This window comes from Emys orbicularis, chromosome 4 (assembly GCF_028017835.1).
Source record: "Emys orbicularis isolate rEmyOrb1 chromosome 4, rEmyOrb1.hap1, whole genome shotgun sequence".
Classification (NCBI taxonomy): domain Eukaryota; kingdom Metazoa; phylum Chordata; order Testudines; family Emydidae; genus Emys; species Emys orbicularis.
The window spans coordinates 85,777,854-85,805,182 of NC_088686.1; the positions used below are offsets into that span (position 1 = coordinate 85,777,854).

Genomic DNA, 27,329 nt, shown 5'->3' on the forward strand with positions numbered 1-27,329 from the left:
GGCACCTGACTCTCATTTTTAGAGTTCCTTCTTCGATGCATCTGGTGGCTTGATGGGTGGGCAGCATTATAATTTTCCTCTGAGAGAGTCAGGGGATTTGGAACAGGAGTCATTAGCCATGTCTTTATGGGATAAGTACATTTTCTTCAACAAATAAATATATTATTGCAGGGAGACCGACCCTAGTAATACCACAGATATTAATTTAAACATCACAATGCTACTTACCTAGCAGCCAGACCTCCTGAGAACGTAAGAGTCATGACATGCTGTTGGGCACTGTGCTACTACGTCTGTGATTAAAACTTTTGCATCACAAATGACCTGCACACTGATAGAATGGAACTCCTCCCCGTCCCTTTAGGCCATCTAATTTCCTGAGGGGAGAGTGCCCTGAGCAAAATATAGGTGTGATCAGTAGCACGCAGGACATATGGAAAATGCACTTTGGAATACAATTATTTTATGACTGTTGGTGCTGTCTCTCTCGGGGAAATTTAATACAGTGGCACTCAGAAATTGCTGCATGCATGCAGAGGCATCAGACTGGCTTATACTTGTGATATCTCTGTGGTCCTCTGAAAGGTTCCAGTTATCAAGAGCCCCTTGAGCAGTCTCAGGTGTAGCATGGCACCTGTGTTTGACTCTCCAGATCCCCATGTAAGTTTTCATTAAAATTCAGGAGAGTTTGATTGTCAAACGTACTGAATTTCTCCTCTGACAAATGTTGGACATTAATCTTTGTCCTAAAAATCCTGTCCTTCGGATGCATTCGGGCTGTACTCTGGCTGCTGAGCCAGTGGACACTTCTCTTCCCTTTCCCCTTCTCTGAGACTGAAGTTGGTCAAAATGTGAGCAGGAAACATTTCACTACTGTATTAATTAGCCACAAACTGCTCCTCATAATAGTTTGTTTTGCTTGTGGCTGCATTTTGCTAAATGACTGGGTTAATGATGAAATGCCACTGGTGTGGGCTGACCCCTGGTGTAGGCATGTTGCAGATACATTTTCTAGTTCAAAATATTTCTCCTATGACCAACTGCATGCAGGCGCTCACCCTTTAAGAATTCCATTTGGGTCCACTTTCTTGGCCATGCCACCAACACACCACTCATGCCAGGTGTAAATTCTTGCACCTGCATTTCATTTGCGCCCCATCTGTGCCTCTTCTAAATTTTGTTTTGTTAAAATTGTTTATATAGGTAGCCTCATAAATAAATACATTTCCAGTATCATCATGTGAGAGCCCCTCTTAGTGGTGCAAGAATACATATTACAAAAATATGTCAAAACACAAAAAAGGAGAGGGGGGAGGAGAAGTCCACTAGCAAAGTTGACAAAAAGTGTTCCAATGTGCTGCCTTTTGAAAATGCATTACTGGCACAAACATGGTTTGCACACTACTACTGCGGACGTGAACAACCTATTTTAAGGGTACAGCCCTTTGAAAAATTTGCCCTAAATATCTACTTTTTATTTATTTTGGATGAGTTTATAGTGGAATTACATAGAAGTCAAGAAAAGGCCAGTTGACTCTCTTGACATAGGTAGCACATATCTAATAATGTAATGAAAATGTATTTATTTACATAGTGTTGTCACTTTAAAAGTGTGGTGGAATGTGGGGGCCATATATTAAGATTCTGGTGTATTCTGCAGGACCCGCCATGTAGCTGCTACCATTTTGGATTACTTTTACTCCACCCCACATACACCCTAGCTGCTTTGGAAGCTTCAAAATTTTTGTTCTAGTTTTAAAATGCCATCTTGCTGTTCTATATTTGTGCTCTGATCAAAGACAGCAGTGCAAAAGGACAAGTTGGGCATCATTTGCAACACTGCCTCTACTGCAGTTAGAACCACTGCTAGGTGCAAGATGCCCCTAAAAAGACTTTTTTGCAGAACAACTTAATCATATCAACTTCTCCCTCCCCACTCCAACTTGCTTCAGCTGTTCTCAGCTACGACTGGAAAGGAACCAAATACAATTTGAATGGGAGCAGCTATAGGGTGAGAAGGACTGAGGAGCTGACAACATTAAAGCTGTAAAATCGCAAAGGATAAAGTTCCCCACAAGCTGATGTGGTAGCAATATCAGATTTTGTTAGGAAATCTGTACAAACTGATATTGTGGTCAGGTCAAATACTAAGATCTGACTTCCAGTATTGTCTTGCAAAATCAGTACAGTTGGAGATTATGTATGTTTCATCCCCTAAATGAATATTTCCATGCTTTTCAAGTGTCTGTCATAGCCTCATCATTCTTTCCCTGTAGTTTTTTTGTTGTCTGAATAGGTGTATGGTTATGTGTCTGTTCAAAATAAAGGGAATACGTTTTTATATGGTATATTTGTTATTTACAGATTTTGGGTGTCTAGGGCTTCAGTCCCCAAAACACCCCTCTGTCTGGATCCCAAGAACAAGTATTTGGTCTTCTGGGATCATATAAAGGGCTGGAGAGATGTAACATGAAATTCCCATGCCCTTGTTGCGATCAATGGTAGATACCCCTAAACTTGATTCTGCAACCTAGCCATATTTTTTTCTGTGTAGCTCAAATGCTTAAGGCTAAATCCATGGCTTTCTGATACCTTTTGCCCATCAGAAGGTTACAGGTATTTTCTTCTGGAAAGTGCACAGTTTGAATTACTGTTAAGACCATATGGAATGTGATTTTTTTTAAAATGTTTATTTTATTTGCTTGTGAAGGTTTTAAGCGTGTTTTTTTTCTCTCTCCTCCCCCTGGATGGTCTATTATGTGAAAATAAATAAAGCAAACAAAAAATGTAATAATAACTCCAGTGGAAAGCAGACAGTAATACTTCCGAGTAAGCCAACCACCTACAACATTCAACTTAATAATTCTAGCAGCCGTTCCTCTCCTGCTCTCTTCCTGTCACCCAGTGCTCCAAAAGTCTCCTCTCCCAGAGCAACAGTCTTCCAAGCAGAGAAGGCTGAATGTAGTTCCTCCATTTATGCACCAGCCAGAGCTGCTGTTTAGGGAGAGACAAATCTCTCTTCCTCTTACCTACTTCCTGTCCCTTACCACACTCCTAGAGTCTGAGCGTGGCTGCTTTTCCAGTGAGGGATCAAGCTCAAATCTGATACTTTGCATGGTGGTGCCACTTCTAGACCACTGCACAGCTGTTTTTAAGTCGGTAATAACCTAATGCACTAGTTTTTATTTTCTCCTAAACTAAATTATCAAACCTTTGAGATGCAGACATACCATACTTAATTCCTGAAAAGTAAGGTGTGGCTTGACTAATGCTTGTAAAAAATTTTAAGTTGTGGAAGCCTAAGACCAGAGGAGCTACCAGGCTAAGGAATCACTTCTAGTTGGTTCTAGTACATCACTTCTGTGAATACACATAGGTTGTGTGACTGGTGCCCTATTGCTTTAGAGAAATTAAAAAGAAAAATGCCATCCTAGCTTAGCATGATTACCGGCCTTGGGGTAGTACATATAGTGCCAGTTTGTAATCTGTGAGTTCACAGGAACAAAAGATAGGGTGAAAGGGGCATTGCGAAGGCTATTGGTTAGAGCATAAGTTTTGGATTCTAGTCCAAGTTCAGAGACTGAATCATTCAGTGACCTTAGGCAAGTAACTTAATTACTCCGTGCCTCAATTTCCCAACCTGTAATAAGGGAGTTGTAAGACTATGGTTGATTGCATAGTGATTTGAGATCCTTGGACTTAAGGCATTATATTAGTGCTAAAAATATTAAATACTATTACTGCTGCATTTGGTTTATAGTCACAACTGGAGATGGGCCTGGGTCCAAACATTCCTGAACTTGGAGGGATCTCACATGTTCACAGATGGTTCCTATCACTATATAGCATGCTGAATCAAAATCCCAATTCTGAACCACTGTTCCCCAGAGTTGGGAAAGTTCTGATCCAGATTGGAATTTTCCCTATTGGGCCCATTTCTGACCACAAATATATGATTGTTTTAACCAAAACTAATATAAAGCACATTTAAAATTTAATTAAACAGAGAGACATGGAGCAGTTTCCAATAATGCTAAATTATATTGTTTAATAGACTGACATGATGAATAGATTAGAAAGTAATTACTGGAGAAGAAGAATAGACATAAAGAGCACTTTTGAAGTACTTGTTATTGTCCAAAATATCACTGAAATTCTGGTGACTAAGTACTGTCTGCTTATCGCTATGTGAAACAGTGCTCTATGGGTTCATTATCTCTAAAGGTCTTCTTTCCGTTTCTATATAGATATTCTCCCTTCACATTTTGAAGGTTTGAAGAAGAGGATTGTTTTTCGAGTCACACTAAGTAAACATTAAATGCATGCAGGCTTAAAACTAAAGCATGCATGTTACGCAGCAGCAATAAATAAGTGTTCGGCTTGCACGACTTTTGATGCTCAAGCATTGCCTTGTTAAAATGCCAAAAAAAAAAAAAGCCACCCTTTTTCTTTGCATTTTTTTGAAAAGTAAAACTCTTCCTTTGACCTTGCAATAGATTAGATTTTCAGTCTTTGGACAAATTATATTTATTTTAGTGAATACTTTTATGTTACAGATAAAGTGGATGAAATTGTACCAGTTTCCAAGCCATCAAGAATTACAGACAATGTAACTGTGGACTCAAGAGTGGCAACGATTAAACCGCGGCCTTCCAGTAGATGCTTTCCTTCAGCTACAGATATGAATGTGAGTGGTGACTACTAAATTCTTGCTTTCACTTATGAAGCTGTGGTTCTAATTAGTTAGGGTGACCTGATGTCCCGATTTTATAGGGACAGTCCCGATTTTTAGGTCTTTTTCTTAAATAGGCTCCTATTACCTCCCACCCCCGTCCCGATATTTCACACTTGCTGTCTGGTCACCCTATAGTACTGCTTTAGTAAGTCCTGTCTTTTTATACACACTAGTTGCCAAGCTGTTATATATATACCAGCAATGGGGGGTTTATCAATGTAGTTAATCATAATGATTATTCTTTATCACCATTCTAAGCTTCGTCATTGACAATAAATCTAACATGAACCCTTGTCTCATTACTGGGTGTATTTACTCCCAACAACATTGATTGTTTTGGTTTTGACTAGATAAAGTTGAGTAATTTATAGGGGGAGGAGACAGCAGTAATGCTATAAAAAATACTAACGACTGAAATTCTATATCCTGGAAAACTACAGATAGGGTGTGTAATTCCTAGCTCAAGAAGACACAACCACACTAGCTCTGATTGAGTTAATGCCTTAAAAATAGAGTGCAGGCACGAACAGCGGGAAGAGCTAGCTGCCCCAAGTACATACCCATTGGAGATGGTAGGCACACACTTGGGGCAGCTAGTGCTTCTGGGTGCTTGTGCCGCTGTAGCTACACTCAATTTTTAGTGCACTAGCTTGATCAGAGCTAGCATGGGTGTTTCTCCTTTATCTAGGAATTACACTCCCAGTCCCAAATGTAGACCCCCTCAGATTTGAGTTTGCTTCCACTGGTTGTAAAGTCTTATGAGGAAAAAATAAATGTTTCCCCTACTGTCTAGCTGCATTTATTTTCCACTAAGTAGCACCGATCCTTATTTATACGCTTCGCTCTTGTCAGCTGCAGAGGAAGGAATCCCAGAGTGTTCTGAATTATATCAGCAGTATTGTAGAAAATAAATAGGTTTGTGACATATACAAGTAGGAAGGATGGGGCACTGGACTGGGACTTAAGAGACCATGGTTCAGTTCCTGACTCAGCCGATGACTTCTTGTGTGACCTTACGCAAGTCACTTAGGCCTAGATTCTCAGGCCTAGATTAGGTGCTGAAATACCTTTGAGAATCTGAGCCCTAGTATCTCTCTACTTAAGTTTCCCATCTGTAAAATAGGAATAGTACTTCCCTACCTCAAAAGAGTGTTGTGAGTATAAAATCCATAAATCATTGAGGCACTTGGAGGACAACCTGTACATTGTTAGACAGATCGGGGGGTACAGATTGAGGATAAGCAGCAGTGTCTTTTAGGGAGTTGCAGACCATCATTTTTTGTGAAGGCGTTCTGCTGCCTGCTAACATAGCCCCCCTCCTGATCCCAAAAATAATAGAGCCCCTTATCCTTCCTCTTCAAGGCTTGGTGACCCACAAATGGTCCCCAAAGTGGCCAGATCCAACTTAAAGGAGTCAGGTTACAGTAGCCAAAGGGGAAGCAGTACTAGAGTTGCTCTCTGCAGCAGAAAGGGAGATGCCATTTTGTGTCTCATAACTAGCAGGGTTGGTCTCCCAGCTCCACAAAGAAGAGACTGAGCCCTAAGGCTCCACTGAGCCTGGGAGGGTTGGCTGCCAGCTGAGCCCAGTAGGCCTTCCCTGCACTTGGAGACAGGAGTCAGCTGGGACTTGAGGCCATCCGCAATTTACCCCTATCCTTTCCAGGAATAACATGTTTTATATCCTATAGTCTGTTTGGGCCTAGATTCCCTGTAACTATAAATTGTAATGCCAAATGTGTGTTAGTTTTGCACTGGGCTGGAGGCCAGGTGAAGGCACCAAGTGCAAAGAACCCAGGCCTATTGAGAGAGGAGGGAAGAATTAAGGGGCTTTACCCCTTGAGGATCGGGGCGCCCTAGGAGTGGGCTAAACACTAATGAGAAAGAGGAAGACTACTGATTATTCCATGTTCTGAGATGTGCCCATAATCTGTTTTATAAGGGGTAATTTCTTCTGTTGATCTGCATGTATTCCACACTGAGTGGAAAAGAAGATGGCTTTCTATCTCACCTTCATCTGTTTGATAACAGCCACCTGATGTATCATTGTATTTTTAATTTTCCCACCTCCCTCCCCATTTTAATTGTCAATTTATTGCATAATTATGTTTAAAAAATCCTAACCTCTTTCTTGCCCCTTCCTGCTCTGTCCTTCTCACCCAACCCATCCTGCTTCTGCCCCCTCCCACCGGAGTCCCTTGGCTCCTCCCCTCTTTCTTGCTCCTGCAAAACCACTTCCCCTATTCCTCCCCCTCTGCATTCCAGTCAGGCGGCTTCCTCCTTCTCATCACTGCCTGCGTGCCAACGTGGGGAGCATTAAGACTGCAGAACAGTTTTCCTGCTCCCATTTTCCATATCCGGCACTACAATAGGCCCCAAGCAATTGGCGCAATTGCAGGGAAATTCCTGCTCAGCCCCTGGACTGGAGCATGGCAGTGCACATGAAATATGGGAGACTGTAATTGCCGAGCCCTAACAAGTCTCTTCTGAGCATCTGCAAACTACAGTTGTTGGAGAACTTGGCCAAATTTGTGTGGATTTTCAGAGAGATAGCAAAAGGTGCATCGCTGACACCAGGGTGTACCCCTGCCAAACTTCAAGTCCCTTCTGCAAAGCATGGAGGCCCTGGAGCTTCCTAATTATATAGTTGAACATTTTTTTAACATGGGCAAAACAATGCATTTTCCCCTATCCTTGTTCTTGAAAATAAGTGAACCATAGTAGCTGAAACTTCCTTTAAAAAAATAAAATAGAATTTTAGAACGAGCCAGATAGCTAGCATAGGAAAGTTCATCCCAAATGGTTAAAGTTGGCGGTTATACACAGGTAGCCTTAACTATTGGCAGCACTCCCAGCTCTGCCTATAATGAATACCCTACAGGCATCTAGGCCCAGAATAAGCCTAGATAGGAAACTGCTGTCACTAATTCTGTCAATTTGATCTTGAATATTTCTGATTCAATGGTGAGACCATTTGAAGAAGACCTAGCTCTTTCCAGAAAAACAAAATATTTCTGAAATGCTGAGATCATATTCTGTTGTTCCTGATGATCATGCTAAACCATGCTATTCAACCATAATTTCCTAGTCAAAACTCTTAACCTTCATAAAATCAAAATATAAGTTTAGGGACAAATTCTGACTCTCTCAAATAATTCCATTTGAAATCTGCTTATACTACTTGTCTGTGTAGTATAAGCAGATTTAGAACTCTGAATATTAACACACTAAACCCAGAAAATTTAAGGTCTCTCTTCTATGTCAAAATATTAGAACCCAGATCTATGTGCACGGTGACTTGAACAGCAGTGCAGTTTGTGGCAATGTCTTTGGGAGGGAAATAAACAGAAATGTGATACCTTCAAATTTACCCTTAAAGTGTGCTAGAAGAATAGATAATTTTATTTGACCACTGACTATTTAAGATGAATAACAAAGTAGTATGTGGAACAGGAGATGAATTATTTTTCTCATGGTGTCTCTCTCTAACATGGCCCTTTTGTACATAATATTTTTTGTTTTGTTTCGTAGTCCATGTACGATAGACAGGGTATTGCTGTGATGCCACCTACTGTACCTGGGACTCCTCAAGGTCTTTTTCTAGGTATACCTCGGGGTACAATGAGAAGACAAAAATCTATAGGTAAAATTTTTCTCATGTAAATCCTACACATTCATTTGGCACCTTTTATTAACTTCTGTTCTTGCTTAAAACATTTTGACTCCATTTTTCCTCAACTTAATTCAGTCATTAGTTAATTCTGATCCAAAGCTCAAGAACCAAATCAGTTTGCATGAAAACTAGTACAACTTCCATGTTTTGCTTTGATTGCTTTAGGCAAGAGTTGTGGGGTTGTAATGGCTATGGAAAGTTGCCTTTAACAAGGAAGGCCAGAATTTTGGAAGTGCAAAGAAAAAGAATTGAGGAAGATCTATTGTGATAAATCAGCTATAGCTAAGAGTCATTCAGACGTGTGTATTGACATGAAAATACCATCATCTGCTATTCAAGGTGTGATATGCACCCTACTGGTCATAAATGTATAAAATAAGCTCACTTTTTAAATTCAAAGTGATCATTTTTCTTCACTGGGGGGGGAACTTAGTTTTTGGTGCATTTTCTGTTAAAATTGATCTACTTTACTCAAGGTATTTCTGAACTAATGAGCAGCATTGTGCTTGTGTAAAGCTGTTCAGCAAAATACCCACGATATTTTCAAATGTTGTCTTATGGCATAACCACCTTTTATACAAAATGCCATCCTCTTTGAGCAAAATCAGAAATTACTTTTATTACATAGAGCAGTGGTTCTGAACCTGTGGGTTGCCTGCTGCCCAATCAGCGCACAGCTGTGGCCCATATGACACCCTCAGGGCCATTCAGGTAGTGTATATACTGTGTGGATGTGGCCCATATAACAGAGAGCTGCATATGCAGCCCACAATAGTAAATAGGTTGAGAACCACTAATACAGAGGGTAACATTCTCTAAAACATCTAAGGGACTTAGGAGGTTCCTAAGTGCCTAAAACACTTTTGAAAAGGGGACTTAGGCTTCTATGTCACTTAATTGTATTTGAAAAATGTTATCCAAAATTAAAATGTCACTTTTTATGTAATATTGATGGTTCTATATATTCCTTTTACTAAAACAATACAGGCAAAATTCCCAGAAATGCTTTAATATTGTACTTGCTGTGTAAGCATAGCATTACTTTGTGTGTTTCTGGATTGCTATAGCCAGACACACAGTTTCTCTGTATAAGAATTCCTTCCCTTCTTGATATATTTCAGAGAAAATTCCCTTTTATGCAATTACCTCACACTCATACAGAATCTTTAATGTTGCTCTGAGTAGTTTTTGTCTTTTTTCATACTTTCACTTTCTTTTGAAGAGAAATATATTGGCCCTGAAGGTACATAAAACAAAAGCATTTGCCTACAATCAGTAATCAATTCAGTTTTGTTACTGTTTCACTCCTCTCTAATACTAGCATGTGGCTTTAGGGAAAATCAACATTAGAGAACTTTTAATGAGCAGGAATGAACAGGCCAGCCACGTTTTATTATTTCAAATATGCTTCATGCCATGCAAAATTGCTGTAACAGCTTAGGGTATGTCTACACTGCCCACAGGAGCAAGCCTCCCTACTCAGGTCAACAAACTTGGGCTAGCAGGACTCACCCTAGCACTCTAAAAATAGCTGTGTAAACAGTGCTTTGAAGTTGTTGCTCTGACTCTGAAGTTTAGGGAGGGTGGGCTTTAGAGCCTGAGCTCCAGCCCAAGCCACAAATTTCAAAATTCTGTCTACACTGCTATTTTTAGTGCAGTAGCATGAGCTCTCCTAGCCCAAATCTGTTGACCTGGGCTGGGAGGCTCGCTCCTGCAGGATGTGTAGACATTCCCTTAGGGTCATATCTTTAGTGGAAATAATATAACATTGGATTTAAGTACATTGCAAATTTTTAAAGTTTTTCCTTTATTCATTTTCTTTTTTTAGGAATAACAGAGGAAGAACGTCAATTTTTGGCTCCTCCTATGTTGAAATTTACCAGAAGTCTATCCATGCCAGACACTTCTGAAGATATCCCCCCTCCACCACAGTCTCTACCCCCTTCACCACCACCACCTTCTCCCTCCCTTTATAACTCTCCCAAATCTCCAACATCAAGAAGCTATGGAACAATTAAACCTGCATTTAATCAGAATTCAGGTTCAAAGGTTTCTTCAGGTAGATCTGAACATATGGGAACAATAATGAGGGACAAAGGGATGTATTACAGAAGAGAATTGGACCGCTATTCTCTAGATTCTGAGGACTTGTATAGTAGGAATGTCGCATTGCAGGCAAACTTCAGAAACAAGAGGGGTCAGATGCCGGAAAACCCATATTCTGAAGTTGGGAAGATAGCAAGCAAAGCAGTTTACGTGCCAGCCAAACCAGCAAGGCGGAAGGGAATGCTAGTGAAACAGTCTAATGTCGAGGATAGTCCAGAAAAGACCTGTTCTATTCCAATTCCAACAATTATTGTGAAAGAACCATCTACCAGCAGTAGTGGGAAAAGCAGCCAAGGAAGCAGTATGGAGATTGACCCTCAGTCTTCAGAGCAGCCTGGACAGCTCAGACCTGATGATAATTTAAACGTCAGTAGTCCATTTGCAGCGGCCATTGCTGGAGCAGTGAGGGACAGGGAAAAGAGATTAGAAGCTAGGCGTAATTCTCCAGTTTTCCTTTCTACAGACTTGGGAGATGAGGATGTTGGCCTGATGCCCCCAACACCACGTATGAGGCAATCTAAATTTACCGATGAGGACGTATTTAGTAATGAAGATAGTTTTAGGCAACTTATGTCACCATCTCCAATTCCTGCACCTAGAGAATCTGAAAATCTTTTTAATAGCAGTGAACCTAGCAATGAAAGTGATGCAAGGACATTAAACTCTTCATCCATAAAAAAAGTTACTGAAAACAATATGGTTGCAGCTCAGACCGTTAATGTGTCCCGTTCGGATAATTATGTTCACCCACTCACAGGAAAGATATTAGATCCAAACTCACCTCTAGCACTCGCGCTCTCTGCGAGAGATAGAGCCATGAAAGAACAAACGCAACAAACTCCAGGCAAAGGAGAAACCGGTAAAGCAGACCTTAATAAACCCCTTTATATTGATACAAAGCTGAGATCTAATAATGAAACAACATTTCCTGTGACTGCTGCTGCTACCAGGCAAAATACACGTGGCCCACTGAGAAGGCAGGAGACTGAAAACAAATATGAAACAGATATGGGGAAAGAGAAGAAGCCTGAAGAAAAGAAAAACATGCTGATAAATATTGTGGATACTTCACAGCAGAAATCAGCTGGTTTACTAATGGTTCATACTGTGGATGCAGCAAAGTCTGATGACACCCTTGAAGATGATGAGAAGAGAGTTGAAATGGAAATGAACCCAGACAATTCTCCATCAGAGATGCCAGTAGATAGTGAAGAAGCAGAAAGTGGGTTGAATGTATCTGCTACACCTGAGCCACCTGCATCTCCCTGCAAAACTATTGTAGCAGCTAGCTCTGTTGATGACCCTGTCATTTTGCCATTTCGCATCCCTCCACCTCCTTTAGCATCTATTGATATTGATGAAGAATTTATTTTTACTGAGCCATTACCTCCTCCCTTAGAATTTGCTAACAGTTTTGATATCCCCGATGACCGTTCAGCTCCAGGTTCTGCTCTAACGGACTTACTTAAGCAAAGAAAAAATGGAACACCTACATCTGTTTCATTTAACCCCAATCAATCAACAAATTCTTTAGACAGTAAAAAACAAGTGGGTCTTTCAAACTGTTTGCCTGCCTCATTTCTGCCACCCCCTGAAAGTTTCGATCATGTCACCGACTCTGGTATTGAGGAGGTAGACAGTCGATCTAGTAGTGACCATCACTTAGAGACAACCAGCACTATCTCAACAGTGTCCAGCATCTCTACCTTATCCTCTGAAGGTGGTGAGAACTTGGATACTTGTACAGTCTATGCAGATGGGCAAACATTTCTGGTGGACAAACCCCCAGTACCTCCTAAGCCAAAAATGAAGCCCATAATCAACAAAAGCAATGCACTTTACAAAGATGCTCTAATTGAAGAAACTGTAGATAGCTTTGTTATCCCTCCACCTGCTCCACCCCCACCTCCTATCATTGCACAGCCCAGTACGGCTAAAGTTTTACAGCAAAGGACCTCCAAGCTATGGGGTGATGTAACTGAGGTAAAAAGCCCAATTCTCTCAGGCCCAAAGGCTAACGTTATTAGTGAATTGAACTCAATACTACAACAAATGAACAGAGAGAAATCCTCAAAGCCAGGGGAAGGGTTGGAGTCGCCTACTGGAACAAAAACTGCAAGTCTCAGTACAAGGTAAATTAAACTAAAAGAATTAAAACAAGATCTGTACTACTTTCAAGATGTAATTATTCTGTTTCTTAAACAAGAGCATGCTTTTGAGAATTTACTTAAGCAGGCTCCACCATAAGAATTTTGATAACATTGAAGATCAGCCTAGGGTATAAATATACTATATAATTGACAATTTCCCCCCGCTTATTCTGCTAGTTTCCAGTATAAAATAATGTACATTTTCATTGGAAAAAGGAGCCCACTTTCTGAGGCCACCACATTGGCCAATAAGTCTACCCCTAGCTACCAGCTACAGTTAGCTCCATTGTAATTCCCTTTGCTAGAATGCCACCCCTTTAACACACACACATTTTAGGTCTCTGTGGAAGCTCCCTTCGAGGACGGTTCAGTAAACAGCAAAAGCAAGAAGCAGAAACCAGCAGGAAGTTTATAATTATTTGTTTCCATTTTAAGTTCTGTTTTTGTGGACACTAGATTGAAGGGCTTGTGTACATGGAGCAGCAATGTGCACTAATGTGTTGCACATTAATTGGTTCATAGATTCCGCAGATGCACATTAAAAGTTCCCTAATGCCCTTTAATGTAGTGCTGCTCAAAAAGGTACTATGTTAAAGTGCAGTAGGGAATTTTTAGTGTGAACCAGCACGGTCTACATACTTGAATTAATGTGCAACACATTAATGCTGTTTAGAAATCACACCCAGTAGTGCTCACATTACCCCAATGTGTAGACAAGCACCAAGAAGCAGGGCCGGCTCCAGGGTTTTGGCCGCCCCAAGCAGCCAAACAAAAAAACAAACAAACAAACAAAAAAAAGCCGCGATCGCGATCTGCGGCGGCAATTCGGCGGGAGGTTCTTTTCTCTGAGCAGGAGTGAGGGACCGTCCACCGAATTGCCGCCGAACAGCTGGACATGCCGCCCCTCTCCGAAGTGGCCGCCCCAAGCACTGCTTGGTAAGCTGGTGCCTGGAGCCGGCCCTGCCAAGAAGACCTGATCTGCATTCTTAGCTGAGGCAGAATTCATATTGACTTGAAACCGAGTTTCTCCTGAGAGAGGAGAGCAGGAAAATGCCCAAAATGAATACTGAAGTAATGTATGATGCCTACTATATGGAGACTGTAGTCAAAATATTGGATATATTGTATTGTTTACTTTTTAAAAGAAAACTCCCCATAAAATATATGGCCAATTGTAAACAGAGCAAACCTAAAATTCATGGGAGAAGCTGATCTGAAGTGAGGATGGTTGCCTACAACTGGACAAGAGTTCTCTCAATTGCTATCACTTTGAGACACAGAGTATCCATTATTTTGATGTGAATTATTTAGGTTTATGTTTAAGAACTGGTGTGGTTTTTCTTTTACAATACTATTTATACAACAGAGTTCTTGCAGTTTTACTCAACAATTATAATTGTATTGAAATTGTATTGAAATAACTGATTTTGGTTGATAAAATATCACTTTTCACTTAAGTCTTACTTCACACTCTCAGCATAGCATTATTTGATTTAGTTAGATAACTCATTTAATCAGTAATATTAAATGTAATCCTTATAGTATGACAAGACATGAACCACAAAGCAATTTCATGAAGCTTTTTGTTGAAATCACATTATGTTACCCTTAAGCTGTTGATTTAGATAACAGTATCTGTATGCAGTATCTTTAAATCACCTGGTATATTTACAGTTTTCAGTTTTTTTTATTTATATTTCAGTTGCACATATTTGTTTACTGAACAATCTGTGAAAGAAAATTTCAGGGAGCTAGAAAAGTTTCTAGATCAGCACTCCTTTTGCAGCCTGGCTCTGTTTACAATTGGCCATATATTTTTTTATGGAATTGGTTTCCAAAGAATACCTACACAAGTCCTATGAGGAGATCCCATATGATACTTTATATCCTTGTACATTCAAATGTATATTGTATTACACTGAACACAAAAATTGTCATTAAAAATGAGCTGGAAGAACAAGGGTACAATAACTCTTGATCACAGGCATGTGCAGAGGCCTACAGGTAAATGGGAAAGTGTTTATATTTTGCTAAAGTAACTATAGGTAAGCCACACATATCTGAAAAGTGGATATATTCCTCTAAATCCTAGATTTGGGTTAAAAATTGTTTATCTTTAACTCCAGTTTTCTGAATGTTACCACTGTCCTACAAGAGATTTGAATAATTGGGCTTGACCTGTATGTTATAAGAAAATATGGTATCCTCTTTGTGGTATGGAGAGCTTTGGCATTATACAGAGTTTAGGAGTGGCTGCTGACCTGCAAGCCCATCTTTGTCTGCAGTGTTATTAATTGCTTGATCTGACCTGCCATGTGGAAATCCATTTTTGTTTGTAGCGTCTGTGCAAAACTGTAATGCTACCATATATTAAAGTTACTATCCAAATTATTCCCCCCACGAATTACTGTGCTGGGCAGGCAGTAGCCCCAAAAGAAGAAATACAGCATGGCTCCCGCTCTTTGGATACATCAGGGAGATGTTTGGCATTCTAGAAAGAGTGGCTATTTTAATACCAAATGATCTCTCATTTAGGAAGCAGTATTAGCTCAAGCCTCAGAGGATGGTAGTTAAAGTTTGTTCTTTCCCACTGGATATAAGCTGTTGAACTGGTGGCCATAAAGGAAGGTATGAAGAATCATACAGCATTCCTAGAATGAAGATATGGGTAAAAAATTCCAGGAGCGTGGAATTCCTTTCAGTTGTGCTTGACACAAACAGAGGACATAAGTTGAGTTGTCTGGTGCACTTGAGAGGCCTTAATGCAAAAAAGACAAATTCAATGGAATTTGTACAAATTGACCAACATATTTTGGTTGCTTAAGGTAGATGGTCTTTTACCAAAGGTGGAGCAGAAACTAAACTTAGTATAATTGAGGATGCCTTTGGTAATCCTGTAAAACAGGAAGTTGCCTAATCATAGATGACAAGGTCAGACTGTATAGTCTCTTTCTGTTGCCGTCATGACTGCAGAGTTGTTGTTTTTTTAAATGTGTGCAGTTCTTGCTTTTCTTTGTCTAAAGTCACATTAAACAGCTAGTGTACCTGGCTTTATATGCCTAATCTTATTTAATTCTTTCATATTTAGTAAGAACTCCTAGTTACAGTAGAACTGAACATTCCTGTTTATTCCAAAATATTGAGTGGCAAATAACTAGCACATGCTTTGCCATTCCTTCCTATTCTGAAATAATCAGAACTCTTAATTTCACTGCAACTCTTTAATGAGTCAAAATGAAGCGCTGCATTTACTGGGGGGGAAATGAAATGTAGAAATAAATGGAGAGATTTCTTTCTGGGGATAGACAAAATTAGGCTGACGGAAGCTTTCAAACAGTTTTTGAAGAGCTGCTAAAGTATTATATTTTAAAAAAAAATTCATCATGCAGAAAAAGGGGTATTCATAGATGGTAGACCTCTAGAAATAATTGCCTCCTGGGAACCCTGAGGGAAGCAGTTACATTATATTATTCCCTCATAGCTTTGGTCTTTTCCTCTCCTACCCGAATTCTTACCACACATACAATAACAGAATGAAATTTTAAGTTGTGATCACCAGTGAATACAGAGACCTGATTCAAAGGATACCTTTAAAAATCAGAAATAAAGGCAAAATTAAATTCAAATTGACTGCAAGCTAATTCTTCTGTGGAAAAATAATCCCAAACACACATTTGGGACAGAGAATTCAGGGAAGGAGTAATGCTGGAAGACCTAGAAGGTATAGCAGACAGCAAAATTACGCATGTGTTTACAATGTGATATGACAGTAAAAAAAAAAAAAAAAAAAGGCCTATAAAGTGTTGGTCTGCATATAAAGATGCATCACCTCACCAACAGGGATTTTACTCTTTCTATAATTCTAGTAGAATGCCTCTTGAATATTGGGGGAGAGGAAAGGTTTTGTTTGTTTAATTCAGTATCAGAAAGGTGTAGACTGGGGTGGGCAAACTTTTTGGCCCGAGGGTTATATCTGGGTATGGAAATTGTATGGCGGGCCATGAATGCTCATGAAATTGGGGGTTGGGGTATGGGAGGAGGTGAGGGCTCCGGCTGGGGGTGCAGGCTCTGGGGTGGGGCCAGAAATGAGGAGTTCAGGGTGTGGGAGGGGACTCCGAGCTGGGACCGAGGGGTTTGGAGGGCGGGAGGGGGATCAAGGCTGGGGCAGGGGGTTGGGGCGTGGGAGGGAGTTAAGGGTACAGGCTCCGGGCAGCACTTACCTCAGGCAGCTCCCAGAAGCAGCAGCATGTCCTGCCTCCAGCTCCTATGCGGAGGCACGGCCAGGCGGCTCTGCATGCTGCCCTGCATGCTGCCCCATCTGCAGGTGCCGCCCCTGCAGCTCCCATTGGCCATGGTTCCCAGCAAATGGGAGCTGTGGGGGCTATGCTTGGGGTGGGTGCAGCGTGTGGAGCCCCCTGGTTGCACCTACATGTAGGAGCCAGTGTGGGACATACTGCTGCTTCCGGGAGCTGTGCGGACCCACGGCACGTGCGGAGCAGGGCAAACCCCCGACCCTGCTCCCCTGCTGGAGTGCCAGAGCAGGGCAAGCCCTGGACCTCGCTCCCCGGCAGGAGCTCGAGGGCCGGATTAAAATGTCTGGAGTTCCAGATGTGGCCCCCGGGCTGTAGTTTGCCCACCCCTGGTGTAGAGACACACAAAAATGAGCAGGAAAAGGGAGCTGAGGCGCTGGATGATTGATGTATGAGAAAAGACTTAAAAGAGCTAAATAATTATTTCTTGGCTAAACAAAGATTGAGGAAATGGGGGAGAGAGATGGTCTACAACTATTTAAAGTATGTAAAAACCAATGGTGAAAGGAATTCTTTAGTGTGTTATAAGGGGGAAGTAGGAGAGTAACTGAAGCAATAAGATGAAATTGAGTCTGAATATCAGGAAAGCTTTCTGCTGCTTAATATGCACAGGACTCTGCATTTCAGGCCTGATCTGCTCCCAATGAAGTCTGAGAGCCTTGCCAATGACTGCAGTGGGATTGGACCCTTTAGGTCTTTTTTCTGCTTAACCTCCTCTGTGCTCTGCCTAGGGGCAAGAATGGATGACAAATTCCTGGATGGGGTGGAAGGGAAGAGGAGAGGGCATGAGATGCTAATGGCAAACTCGTGGGAGTGGACAGAGTGCCTAGTTCTCCATCCTGACATTAACTTGAAATTGGCCCTAGCATGTGTTAATGTCTAGAACTGTCCACTTTAAATTTGTAGTTCTTCTCCAGAAACTGCCTGGGTAAAAGTATCACTGCCTTACTCAGCAGATCTGTTGCACCCTGTGTGTATTAGTCAAACATGCTGACTTCAATGACAGAAATAAATTTTTTCACTGCCTTTAGTCCTGTCCCAAGTACGACTGAATAAGTTCAATTGTATATTCCATTTGTGCATGATAAACAGAATTATTTGCTAAGTTCCAACATACTTTGGACTATCCTCCTGCCAAATTTTCAAGCCCTCGAGGTATTAGAATTCTTTTTAATATACAAAAACATTGAGCAAGCTAAATATAGGGGTTGCTGCCTTTCGCTCTGCAAAGTAGTATTAGAAAGAGAACTAAGAAACTTACCTCAGAAATGCAGAAATCATATTGAATTAAAGGAGTAGCTCAATTAGCTCTGCCAAAAGGAAACTGATAAACATTTGAGTAGGCCTGGTAGACACCCTATCCAAAGAGAAGCAGTGGTACACATACAAGCATTGTTCACAGGTTAGCTTGGGTTATGTTCACAACACTCAGCACCAGATGCCTGATGAAATTAAAACATACATTGTTCATGTGAAATGTACAAATTTACAGCGTATGTAGCATTCCTAAACATTACTAAAAATGATCTCTGCACAGCTAGCAACAGATGCTTTAACTGTAAGGCTTACTTCCAATTATATGATGCTTTGTAGCTGTCAGAACTGTAGCTCAGTCATGGTGATTGTATCATTTCATGGTGCTGATTAAAATTTTAAGGTATCATAGATGCATTAAATTATAGATAATTTGTGAGCATTAGCCAAAGAGAATAATGAAATATGACCTCTGTGTGTTTTCTGGTAAATGAGGACTACAGAGATGTTTTTGTACAGTAATGAGCAGAATTTCACACTCAATTATTAAGCAAGTAGAAGGAGCCAAGACATTTCTTTCTTCATACCTTGCTATAGTAATAATTCTTGTGTGTAGTTGTGATGGCCCTGGGACACTGAACATATGTTAATATTTAGAATCATTTGGCTAGAAAGTCTACTTGTGTCTCAACTGAATTATCTAATTTGTGGGCAGGGCAGGAGGAAAGAGATAAGGAGAAATCCAAAGGATGCACTTGCTTAAATTGTACTGCTAAAAGAAGAAATGATAACTAACTAGAGAGGGGATTTGATCTGTGTTTGAATCTGGCCTGCAGCCATCTAGTTCAGGCAATTTTGGAGACCAGTTCTAATTGCAAAATGTTATATAGTGTGTCTAATATATCTTCCTTCATTACCTAAGTTCTTACACCCCAAGTCTGGATATCTGATTCTCACTGCCTCCCTTTTCATCCTTCCCCTCTCCCCCAAAAAAGGTTAGGCTTGGTCATTCATGCGGGTTCTATTTGAGCCCAATTTTAAAAAAGAGGTTTTAATAGTAGCTGGATATATTCAGTACCAGGAATTTTGATTTAGGTTCATCTATTAAAAAAAAAAATACTTAGCAGTTATTTGGAAAATAAATCTTCATTGTAGCACTGAAGGAGTTATATTTTTCCCATAATATTGGGAGCTAATGTTAGCAGTTCTATAAATTCATTTTAAAACCTACAAGCTTTTATATGGATCTGATAAAGCAAAATAGGAGAATAAATCAGTGTTTTTTAACCACTTTAACAGATTACTGTGTACTCTGTGAACCAAGTAGTTGCTTAGCAACATAATGATCAGTGCAACCTGGAGGATCCAGTGAATAATGTCAGTGTGATTAACACCAAATAAACCAAGTGGCTCTGAAGGGGAAGAAAAAAGCAGCAGAACAGCCCAAGGTGAAAATGGCATCATTCACCATGAGTTTCCTTAATTGCTCCAGTCTGATTCAACATGCTAATAAGGAATAAATAGTAATGACAGTTATTGTAGTTTACTATCACCACTGTTACTAAATCACACTGCTTTGTGTGATTATAATTTATTCAGGATGTAATTCTTATATGGTTCTGTTTCATGAAATGTTTTGATGTTTATGATGTTAGCAGTGGGCCTGATTCTGTGTGGTGGTGCTTCAACTCGCATTGAAAACAATGGGAGTCAAACATGCTAAGGCAGCTTGCAGGATTGAGCCCTGAAGGGAGAAAAAAACGGTAGTGTGTTGGTATGATTTTTTTTTAAACGAACTTGCTATTATAAATGTTTTCTTACCTGTCTCAATTTTTTATAATATTTACCTGGAGAAGTGACATAATTTTATCGCAACCAGGTAAGGCAGAGTTAAATTCAGTAGTGAGTTATGCATAGTAAATATCAGGGCATTTGGTTATAGGGTGACTGCAGCTTTAACTCAACACCATCATCTGTTTGTGACTATTCTAAACAATCAAACTACCAGTGAATTTTTTCAGTTGCTATTGTGTCCATTAGTTTCAGTTCATCTCATTAATTGTTTGTCAGCCAGTTTCACAGGATCTCTTGCTTTGTACGTTATTTTGCAGTGTTTTAGTCATTCCATTTTGTCATTTTTATTTGCTCCCATGACTGCTGTTAACAGAAGAGGGTCATGCTGAAGTGCCATGAAGTAAGTGACGACAAAAAGCATAGAGTATTCTATGTTGTGCCTTCTCTTTCCTTTAATTTTCACTCATTGGTATCACATTTTTAGTGTTAACTTTGTTCCTAACTGCAGTTGGGATTAGTTTATCCTAATCCAGAAATGGTAGCCATTCTAAAACCACTGATTTACAGAACTAGATCTGATTTCAAACTGAGATTAAAGCCAGCTTTTGCATGGAGAAAGATTTCAGCAACAATTCTTAAATGGGTTCCTAAATCCATATTTAGGTGCCTACATAAGTGGCCTGATTTTCAAATATGTGGCATGCTCAGAGCTTTGCAGGTGTTTGTGGGATTTTTATATGTTATTTACGTACTATTATTCTATTAGATAAAGCTCTTTTCCCCCCCCTCACTAGTGGGTGACTTCTTTATGTTTGCAAAATGAGTTAACCACCAATGTTGCTGCAACTTTTTAATTCACAAAATTTGTCAGATCATACACAGTTTCTCCAAAAGTAATCATTCACCTCTGGGGAGAGCACAGGACAGTCCAACAGCAAAACTCACTCACTACATTGATCCCAGATAATGATTCAACAAGCTTTTTCACACACAGCCACATAGCCTTATAGTATCCTCTTGCTCTGCTTTACCATTTTCACATTAGTCTGCTTCGTTATTGGACCAACTGATTAAAACCCAGTGATAAATGAGTTATTTGGCCACAGATCAGTTTTGTTCATACTTTGACAAAATGAAGTTGCATCTGATTTTGTTTAAGGCAAAGACAAATCACAACCACATAAAAGATTATCAATTTCTATTTTATAAGTTATGCATGAGGTACAGGCAGGCTCCCCAAACTCCACTACATCCTCTGCGCTTGTAGCTGTGATTCCTTCCCCTTCGTACTTCTAGTCTGCTCCCACTTTTCCATCTTCTGTTAGTCATGTGAAAACTGCCCGCTCCTGCTGAAGCAGTCCCTCTTCCCTCTATCTGAATCCCTTTCCCTCGCCACGGAGAGCATTCTTCCACTGCAGAGACTTCCTGAGCTTTCTCCATTACCACTGAAACTTTTACTCCGAGAAACCCACGAACCTGTAATGATCGCTGCTTGCTCCCACTGAAACCATATCCCCTGAACAGAGACATCCCTTCACAGACCATTTCCCAATCCTTCCCAGCTAGCACTGAACTAACTACTGAGCAAAATGCTCTGTGTCCTACCAACCCGCACACTGTCCCTTATCTTCACCAGCCCCCCAGACCAGGATTCCTGATCCTGACTCACTTCCTTCCTCCCATAAACAACCCCACAATGGGACTCAAGGGCCTCTTCTGATCTCTCTAGCTAACAGATTCTGGCAACTAGCTTTTCAGTTTCTCTATTGGACTGAACTGAAGTAAAATACAAACATTTGTGATTAAAGAAAATTTTTGTTTCCACAAGTTAGGGCTTGAATAACCTTATACAAGGTTATGCAATACAGCAATACGTACTGTATTGCTATTTATATATTATTGGCTCTTTCTTTTGCTAAGACTTGTTTTTCTAAAAGAAGGTGGAAGAGCTTTGTCATAGACAGCAGGCCTTTAGGCAAGTCACAATATAAAAATAGCTCTGATGAGAGCATAATGTATGGTTTTGTTGTGTTCCCCTCCTCCTCCCCATTCCCGCAAGGGAGCCATCTAGAATATACTGCAGCATGCTGTCTGCCACTGAATCTGTGTTAAAATTAAAAATATAACAGTGTATTTAAATCATGAAAATATGATTCAGAATTAGCTAGTAAAATTGCTTGTTTGCAAGCCACATGGACTGCTTTTGCACTTGGGAAATACACCATTGTGACACAATACTTATATATTATGATGTAATATGAGCCAGCATAATATGCATTGCAACCAGTGCAATCACAAACAAGTGAATGTCTACACCAAAATATTATCATTTGCTGATTCTTAATAGCGACAGATTTATTTAAAATAATCCTCATGTTCTTCACCTTTTCAAGTATGCAAGTAAGGGAGGGAGAGAGTTCAGTCTGTAATTTATAAAGAAATTTGGTTTTAGGCAGGAGAACATTAGTATCACTACTATAATATGATCAAACACAAACCTTTATATTGACCAACTAGAATGTACATGAATCCATTGGCTACCGTTTTGCTGACCTTCCTATCTTAACGATGAGCCACACAACAGTAGAGAACTGATATGTAGTCTTTCATAGATAACTTTTTAAAAAACAGAAAGGAAAGGAAAGAAAAATGAATTTAGAGAGTCTAGAATAAAATAGTTGCCATAGAAAAGGAATAACAAAATATAGGCAGAATGGCAGTTACTCACAATTTTTTTTCTTACACAAATATATGATGGTCTCCTGTTATGACACTGAGTATGCTGAAGAAGCTATATAGATTTCTGTATAGCACATGTTGTAATGCAAGGATTGGCATGGCATGCAAGGACAGTCAAAGAAGGGTCATGTGATTTAAGGCACAGGACTAGGAAAGAGGAAAGGAGGAGAGGTCTATTTCTGGCTGTGCCACAGACCTGTTATGTGACCTTGGTTGAGTCACACAACTTCTGTGTCTATTGTCCCATCTGTACAATGATGTTAACAGCTACCACCGAGGAGGTTTGCGATTGTAAAGTTAAATTCATTAATGTTAGCGCAGTGTTCTGGGTTTCTTGGAATGAAGGTGCTGTAAAAGTGTAAATGTTATAATTACAGTATGTTTGAGATAGAGCTGCTAATGTCTTTCATTAATCAACTAAAATAGATTTCCCCTCTATCAGACAGTGGGATAGAAATAGTGTAAATATTTATGATAAGAGCATATTGTTAACTTTTTGTTAAAGGCGTAATGCGGTTTCCATGTAAAAGGTACAGTAATAATGATTTTCTGAACAAATATATACTTGGAGTCCATTACAGCAGTAATTTATGAGCAGCGACAGTACGTTTTAAAGTGGAAGATGGAGATGGAACCCAGTGTTTTCAGTTATATCACTGCTATGCAACAGGAAAATATCAGTGCCTAGCACAATGGTGACCCATTCTTAGTTGGTCCCTTGGCACTACTGTGATGAACATGGATTAATAATCAAAACATGATTTTTTATAATAGTATAGGAAAGTTAAATCAAAGACACACAGTAGGTGGAGGCGCAAGGAGAAGTTTTCACATGCTAGTGGATTAGGTCTTTTATATAAATCATGGCCATAGAGTGCAGTCCTTCTTTTTCAAAGCAAAACTGCCATTGTCTTCAAATGGTGTCTAGCCTTATTGAGGAATTTGGAAGTGGCCACTTAGTTCTAAGTTAAAATTAGTAAAGTAATTTACTTCTCTTAGTTCATTGATTTCTTTCTTACTATATACATCTTACAATCTTCTAGTGCTGTTGGCTTGGGCCCAATCCTGCAAGATGCTGAGAGCCATTAGGCTCCAAGCAGCTCACAAGGAGGTACTGAAAACCTTGCAGATTTTTACCTTTCTTGGTCAAATTACAACACTGTGCAATAAGAGCTAAATTCTGAAACTATTGCTCCTACTATACTTTTGGAGTAACTAAAGGACTGACCCTGCAAGCCTTAAAAGATTTTGCCTGTTCCCTTTGAACGTGTGAAATGGTTTGTGTGAAATCAGTAGTACTGCTTGTGTGCAAACAAATTACTCAAAAAAAAGTAGGGCTTTGCACGATCAGGCCCTGAATAATCAGAATGTAAGTCCTGCTAAGAATTGATATGTTGTGTTACTCTGAGCTTTTCAGATAAATCTGATTTATCTGACCTTTAGCTGTCATCACAGTGAATATAATTGAAATAGTGTATACTGCTAGTACTGGTGTTTTATATTTGAACATCTATATGAACTATTGGCTTAAAACTAATATGCCTGTAGAATACCAGTTGATGAAACAAAGTCCGATTAAATTTAACCATATTCATGGTAGCCAGATTGTATAAATTTGGAACTGCATCACTTAACACGTCTCATTTAAACCATTTTCCAGGGTACAAATAGACACCCCCGCATTGTTCACACAAAAAAATAGGCAGACTATATTTTTATTACACACTTGTTGTTCAAGTGACTGATCTGTCAAAACTCTGAGCACCCTCAATTCTCCTTATAGTCAAAGGGAGTTGAAGGCACCCAGCATCTTACAAAATTTGACCCAGGTAGCTAGAGCTGTGCCAAATAAATTAAAACTGAAAGCCTATTTTATTTGCCATTTTAACAAAAAGGAAAATAGATTAATAGATTTTAAGGCCTGAGATGTCCACCTTGATCATCTAATTATAACTGGAAAGTTTTTCATCATGAGGAACAGGTAGTCATTTGCCATGGGGAAAAAAATCTGATTAGGGAAACTGAAAGTGGCAACATCGTGGGAGGAAAGAACTGACTGTTAAAACATAAATGTGGTTTGCTGTTGGTTGGTTGGTACTCTCGTCACACTTTTGGGTTGCCTGTTGACAAAAAATATTGGAAGCGAATTTTCCAAAACAAAAGTGACTGGATGGCCCAAGGGATTTGTAAAGGGATATGGAGCTTTTTACCGGTAGCTAGCTAGTTCAAATCCTGCCCAGGACAGTAGTTTTCAGAAAAGTAAACAAAAGTCATAATCTCCACGAAAAGATTGGTGATGCCAATCCCCTTCCTAATGTACCCATATCCATAGAAACTATTGGCACCTTCACTAGGCAATGTCAGCAAAGGCTTTAGTGGGCACTTAAAGACTAAACTAAACGTTCTTTCCAAGAGGTGGTCTCTGCAGGGATCATTTGAAGAGATTCAGGAAGCTTTTTATATAGATTAATAGGAATCAAAATAGGCACTAAAATTAACTCATCATTTGATATTTTTAAGTTCAAAGTCAAAGTAAATAACATGCTTCAAGTAAGTTTTAAATTCATTTTTAAACTCTGCATTTTTTTAGCTACACTATTTCACTGTGTGAGATTTAAATCCTGACTTAGAGAGGAGACCAAACCAAAACCAACCACTCCTAGTATTTGAGGTGTGTTCATATTCAGATCTGAACTTCATGGCCTAGTTACATATCTAGAATGCCTACCCGAAGAGTCCTTGTGTTTGTAACATTTTCTCATTTAATTTTGAATTAATGTATAGAGTCCATGGAAAGGGAAGAAAATGTAAATTTATCATGTTCTCTGGCTTTTTTTAAACTTCTCATAGACAAGATTTTCATTTATAATGACATTATGGCTTACCATTGATCATAGAGAGTTGGGTTTGTTTTGTGGGAAAGAACTGTGGTAACTTCTTGGTGCCTGTGCCTTAACCTGACCTTGTTACAAAAAGTACATTCATGTGTGAGATCTATCTCTCCCCCCCCCCCCCCCCCAAAAATCATTTTTGTTACTCCAAAGCCACTTTTTTCTCTTGTTGGTAAGGAAAATCCTTCATTCAGTTGCTGATGTTTCTGGATGTTTTCTGTTTGTAATTTCAGGAGCACAGAAGTCATGAGTACTGTCTCAGGTACACGAAGTACAACCATCACTTTTACAGTCCGGCCTGGAACCAGCCAGCCCATCACATTGCAGAGCAGGTCCCCAGACTATGACAGTAGGACATCAGGAGTGAGACACGCTCCAAGCCCTGTGGTTTCACCAACAGAGATTAACAAAGACATCATGCCTGCTCCTCTGACTGCTGCTGCTTCAGCTTCATCTCCTTCTCCAACTCTGTCTGATGTATTTAGCCTACCCAGCCAGCCTCCTTCTGGGGACTTATTTGGCTTGAACACAGGACGCAGCAGGTCTCCTTCTCCCTCAATATTGCAACAGCCAATCTCAAATAAGCCTTTTACAACTAAGCCTGTCCACCTGTGGACTAAACCAGATGTGGCAGATTGGTTGGAAAGTCTAAACTTAGGTGAACATAAAGAGACCTTCATGGACAATGAAATAGATGGCACCCATTTACCAAACCTTCAGAAGGAAGACTTGATAGACCTTGGAGTGACAAGAGTTGGGCACAGAATGAATATAGAAAGAGCTTTGAAACAGCTACTGGACAGATAAAAATGGCTACTCTTGCCTCTCAAACTTCTGTTTATAAATAGAGATGGGCTGGTACTGAAATACGCAAAATGTCTTGGCTGTCTGTAAGTGCCAGCAAAAGAAGAAAAGGTTTAATTTAGCTGCTGGTACCCAGTAATGCAGACTGTATGTTTAGTGCCCAAGCTTAAATCCAAGTAAACGAAATTAATGGGGCTATTTTATTTCAAAGGGTGAGGGTGGGGAGGTGTGGGGTGGAGATAGAGAAGAAAGATAATTGTTAACTTCGAAATATTACCTATCCATTTATGATGCCCTTCAGCTGGACCCAGAACGTGTAAGTTTTCTTTTGGTTTAAAACCACAAGCATTTCATTTTTGAGCAGAAATCACCTTATTTTATATACACCTCTCCCCTGCCATCCAGGGTAGTCCATTCTTGACACTCTTGTCATGGAATCTCAACATTTTTTCCCTTTGGCTTTTTTAGATAGATCCTCACGTGCTTTACCTTTTTTTAACCAGCTTTTAATTAATAGCAGATGCACTCTTCACCCCCTCTTTCACAATGTCATTTTGATCCAGTGTAGAGCTTTGTTTTGTTGGCAGTGAAGCTGATAGTGCTGTTGGAGACTCTTGTTCAAAGGTAACTGTTCTGCTTTACTTAGGTATTTCTTTATTTCTGCGTTTATATTTAGCACAATTCCAAGGTAGCAGAACAGGTTTTAAACATGCTGTTACTGACCTGATAAATAGAATGTGGAAACTATGTATAGACTGGAAGAGAATTCTCTCAGAGATCCAACGAAATGAGGCTAGTTTGAACCAGACGCCCCCATTTTGCAACCAGATAAACTGCTAATGAAGCCCAACATATACTATATGAGCAGATTAAAAT

At 39.8% G+C, this 27,329-nt stretch overlaps 1 protein-coding gene across 1 annotated transcript in view; it reads left to right on the forward strand.

Moving 5' to 3' along the window:
- Window positions 1-26,456, forward strand: part of SHANK2 (SH3 and multiple ankyrin repeat domains 2) — a 569,301-nt gene extending 542,845 nt beyond the window's left edge. The window contains exons 20-24 of the mRNA XM_065403513.1: window positions 4,557-4,687; window positions 8,264-8,391; window positions 9,036-9,040; window positions 10,234-12,643; window positions 25,883-26,456. Of these exons, the coding sequence (XP_065259585.1) occupies window positions 4,557-4,687; window positions 8,264-8,391; window positions 9,036-9,040; window positions 10,234-12,643; window positions 25,883-26,456 (3,248 nt within the window). The remainder of the gene's footprint in view (window positions 1-4,556; window positions 4,688-8,263; window positions 8,392-9,035; window positions 9,041-10,233; window positions 12,644-25,882) is intronic.
- The last annotated feature ends 873 nt before the right edge of the window (window positions 26,457-27,329 follow it).